The following is a 4,930-nucleotide window of genomic DNA, read 5'->3' on the forward strand; positions in this document are numbered from 1 at the left end:
CGGTTTCTAGGCAGACAATTCCAGGTCGGTGGACATGAACCATGTGAAATGGTCCTTCCAATTTAGGAGACAACATGTTTGTTCCCTTCGTGGAATAAAGTCTACGGAACACAAGGTCCCCCACTTCTAGTTCCCGTGGACGAACATGGCAACTGTGGTAGCGGTGCAGGATAATGTGCAGAGCGCACAACTACACGACACCGAGCTTCTTCCAGGAAGCTAACATCATCGATCCGATGACTCCTTTGATCCTTTGGTGGTTCATCCATGATTTCTCGCTAGGTAACTATTGTGAACCTTTATGTTTTGTTACAACCACGTTTGTTATTGAAAAAAATACCTTACTTGTGTTTTAAGATAACATCGTTGTGATTTAAATTGTATTAAAGAAGTTTCCTTGTCTTGTTTAGATCGAAACTCGCTCGAGATTGACTCCAACGCGTTGCAAGTTAAGCACGACTCTTTTTTTTTTTTGAGAAACACAGTACAAACGCAAACGCTCACATACACGCGCATACACTCACTCCTATGAACGCACACACGCACACCCTACCCCTATGAGCACCTTCGGAAGACTGAGCCGGCGGATTGGATCTTGAAATTGACGAAGTCACCACAGGCGCCTCGCTGTCGACGGGAACGTCGCCTCCCACTGAATGAATATTCCGCCTTTATGAGACACACAGATGTCAAACCTGGGGTTTGAACTCTGGTGACTCCATGAGCTAATTTTATAGCTCAACCTTTAAATCAACTTAATCCATGAGCCAATTGATAGCTCAACCATTAAATCAACTTTTTTTTAGCTTATTACTATTTTAAAAGATTAATAACTGGCTTTACGCCTACACGAGGACGCGGGTCTGCGGGATCCAGATCGGCCGTTGGGCTGGGCCCCGTTCTGCCGTCCATCGCCACCCAAACCCAAATCCCACCCCCAAACAGATCAGATAACCAAAGCAGTGCGACCTCGCCATCACCATGGTGTCCCCGACGACCACCGCAGCGGCTACGGCCACGGCCGCCGCCTTCCTCTCCGCGGCGCCCGCCTCCTCATCTTCCACCCAACGCCGGCGGAGCCGTCTCCCAGCCATCTCCGCCTCCCTCTCGTCCTCCTCGTCGGGTAAAACCAACTGCTCTAGCACTACTTACTCTCCCTCCCCACCATTTCCGCCCATATCTGATGACCAGTACGCATCGCATCTCCAGAAGAGCCGCTGCTCATACGCGCGGCGAGGGGCGAGGACGGGCTTCCGCGGCCGCCGGCGTGGATGATGCGGCAGGCGGGGCGGTACATGGCGTCGTACCAGGCGCTGTCCAAGCGCCACCCCTCTTTCCGGGAGCGGTCCGAGACCACCGACCTCATCGTCGAAATCACGCTGCAGCCGTGGCACGCATTCGCACCCGACGGCGTCATCCTCTTCTCGGACATACTCACGCCGCTGCCGGCCATTGGGGTGCCGTTCGATATCTCGGAATCAAAGGGGCCGGTCATCCAGTCGCCCGTGCGAACCGAGGAGCAGGTCAGGGAGCTCGTTCCCATAGATCTCGATAAGCTCCACTTCGTAGGGGAGTCGCTCAAGATTCTGCGCAACGAGGTAATGCCGCTAGATTTGTATGCTTAGCTATGAAAAGTTAAAAGTGATGTTAATTTTTGTTGTAATAGACGAGATCCGTGGTTTGCGTTGAATTGTTCTAGCTAGATAGGTTTATTGATCATTGTGAAGGATTCAACTAGTGGTCTGGTTTTGAGCTATGAACTATGGGATGAAATTGTTGGTTACTAGATCTTTTATCATGACTCATAGAAGAGGGTCTCATAAGTCATAAGAGAATTGCCTTTTATCAGTGAGCCGAGCTCACACACCTGTCTTGATTCGGTAGGTCCAATCGCTGATGAAATAGTACACTTGCAGCTTGTTTTTGTCATAGACTAAACGATTTGGAACAGCACAGCTGCATGGAGCATGGTTGACATCTGCTCATAGTATAGAGTCAGTAAAACCAAAACTGATACAGTAGTATAATTAGGTAGCTTCAGAGCTATCTCTGCTGCTATGCCTTACTGCTAGCCGATATAAATCTCAGGAAGAAATAGTGATATGTAATGTGCTGATGATAAAAGCCTGATACATTTTGGGTAGCCAACCTTGTATACTCCACAATCCACACTGTTGGGAATGTAAAGTACAGGCTGCAAAAGAAAGGAGACTATGGAATTTGTTTAGTTTTCCAGCATTTTTTGGATATTAGTTCGCAGGCTGTGCAGTTGCCACATTCTAAACATCATTAGGTGTAGCTTAGCTACCACAATACACTATCCTTACATGCTTTGAAATAGATGGTGATGCCAATGTTGGTTTCAAATATCTGGTTCAATTCAAAATTTAAACCTTCCAGCAACCTTTAGTCAAACATCAGTATGGCGATATTGGTATATTACAACTTATAGTCTTGATTTTTGTGTTCAGTGTTCTTATTGAATGTTATACACTCATCACATAACATTCTCATAAGCATCAATAAGCTGTGTATTAGTAGCCCCCTGTGAAAAGAATTGGACTGAATCTGCTTTATCTATGCATTTGCGCTGGGTTTTCTTCTGATGCTAATGCACCTCTGTTTGCTCTTCTACCCTCTAGATTGATGGAAAAGCTGCTTTGCTAGGATTCGTGGGGGCCCCGTGGACAATTGCAACTTATGTTGTTGAAGGGGGCATGACCAACACTTACACAAATATAAAGCGCATGTGCCACACAGCACCAAATGTCTTGAGGGGCCTTCTCTCTCACCTTGCAGAAGCAATATCTGACTATATCATTTACCAAGTAAACTCTGGTGCTCAGTGTATACAGATTTTTGATTCATGGGGTGGGCAACTTCCGCCTCATGTGTGGGAGCAATGGTCAAAACCGTACATCAAACAGGTAGTTTTTCCTTCCTTTTTCTTTTTTCTTATCTATTTCCTTATGACATGGTGGCTGGTATCTCTAGTGTCCACCAGGTTGGAGCTGCACCGTGTAATAGAGCAGTAATGATTTTATGTGCTATTTTCCCAAGTTCATCATGTATTGTAAATACCATTTGTTATGTTTATACTCAAATACTTCTGATATGACACTTTTATTTCTTTGTAACTGCTGCTATGCTGTACACACTTTAAGAAACTGTATGGTTATGATTACGAGTTCTTCTATAATCCGAGAAGGAACACACAACAAAGTAACAAGCATAGCAAGAATCAATACAAACATTCAGAAACTATATTTATGTCAGCAACCTTAATATTTGGATGCTTTATTGTGCTATACTTGACTTTACATATCTGCAAGGCGCTGACCACAGTTGGTGACTGTTGACTTACTTTGTTCATAAATGGTGATATCTTTTGAACCCTGTCACTTCAAAATTAATATCTAATGCAGCTTAAGAAGTTTAACTTCAACTTTTGAGTTCATAGCTTGTAAAGTTAGCAAGAGATAAGAATTCTGTTGATTATGCTCTTTTGATCTTATGAAACTATTTCAATGGCAGATTGTGGCCAAGATTAAGAAAGAATGCCCTCATGTACCACTTGTGTTGTATATAAATGGAAATGGGGGCTTACTCGAGCGCATGAAGGACATAGGAGTTGATGTTATTGGGCTTGACTGGACAGTGGATATGGCAGATGGAAGGAGGCGTGTTGGTGATGGACTCAGTGTACAAGGGAATGTGGACCCAGCATATCTGTTTTCCCCATTACCAGTATTGACTGATGAGATCCATAGGTTAGTCGAAACTTCATCATGCACTTATTTTATGTTCTTCATTATTTTTATAGATACACTTGAACAAATTGTCAGTGAGGTTCCCAACTTCTTTATCTTTTTATTCATGTCGTCTTCCCATCATCGAGACAATGCCCTTCTTTTTTATTAAGGCTTCTTTCCTATATATAACTGAAATCCATTGGTTAGTTCAACTGTGCAGCTTATGCAAGTATGCACTGATTTCATTTCTGGAGCATCGGTTCACTTGCAACCAAATAAATTTTCTGCATCCTGCATTGTTCATCTATTAAAATATATTCCAACTTTTTAGTTGTAAAACAATGAATAGGTGATCCCATCACATCGAGGACAGTATAACTGAAATCTTAGGGTGTTGTGTTATGTTTTGGCAGGATTACACTAGTTATAAGTGTGCAATTTTAGATCCTTACGGTTTCTATGTCATAGGACTTCGTATCAGTTGATGCGCAGTCATCTAACTGGGCTGCACCATCCACTCAATATCTAAAATTACAATTTGTTGGTACTGCTAATGATTGTTTCCCCTCATTTTATACTCTGTAGGGTTGTGAAATCAGCTGGGCCGAAAGGTCATATACTTAACTTGGGCCATGGGGTTCTTCAAAAAACACCAGAAGAAGCTGTAGCGCATTTCTTTGATGTCACAAGGAGCTTGAGATATGACGCCCTTTTCCAGGGTCATGTTACCGAGGAATTGCAACCTGTTGCTTGATGATGGCTAATAGCATTGCCATATTTTTAGTCTTACTGTCCTCAGCTCAGCACCACATCTTCAGAGCCACTCTCTTTTGTTGGAGTTGTTCCTTGTAGAGATACCGTGGCCAGATCTATTCAATTTTGTTCATTATGTATCTGCTTATTTCATTCATTCATCTACTCAGTAAAGAAAAAGCATACCACCTGCTTTTAGTAGGAAGCTGGAGTTGATCAAGCCTTTCTTTATAGCTCCTTTATTGGCTATCATTCCAGTTAGAATGAAAACGTTGCAGGCATTACAGTTGTATACGTTATTTCTTTTGCATATGAGCGGAACATCATATTGTAGGTGCCATGATCTGGACTGGTACCAATATTTCAACCTACCAGGCTACAATGCTTTAAATTGAATCAGTGCCCAGACCCATATTGGAATTTAT

General features: G+C 43.1%; 1 protein-coding gene across 1 annotated transcript; it reads left to right on the forward strand.

Annotated features, from left to right (window-relative positions):
* The first annotated feature begins 962 nt into the window (after positions 1 to 962).
* LOC124665369 (uroporphyrinogen decarboxylase 1, chloroplastic) lies at positions 963 to 4,706 on the forward strand. The gene is made up of 5 exons (XM_047202779.1): positions 963 to 1,123; positions 1,210 to 1,598; positions 2,643 to 2,927; positions 3,535 to 3,770; positions 4,338 to 4,706. Exons 1-5 carry the CDS (start codon positions 982 to 984, stop codon positions 4,504 to 4,506), a joined length of 1,221 nt encoding a protein of 406 aa, XP_047058735.1. The 5' UTR covers positions 963 to 981; the 3' UTR covers positions 4,507 to 4,706.
* Positions 4,707 to 4,930: the final 224 nt, after the last annotated feature.

The sequence above is a fragment of the Lolium rigidum genome, chromosome 6, assembly GCF_022539505.1.
Source record: "Lolium rigidum isolate FL_2022 chromosome 6, APGP_CSIRO_Lrig_0.1, whole genome shotgun sequence".
Taxonomy (NCBI): domain Eukaryota; kingdom Viridiplantae; phylum Streptophyta; class Magnoliopsida; order Poales; family Poaceae; genus Lolium; species Lolium rigidum.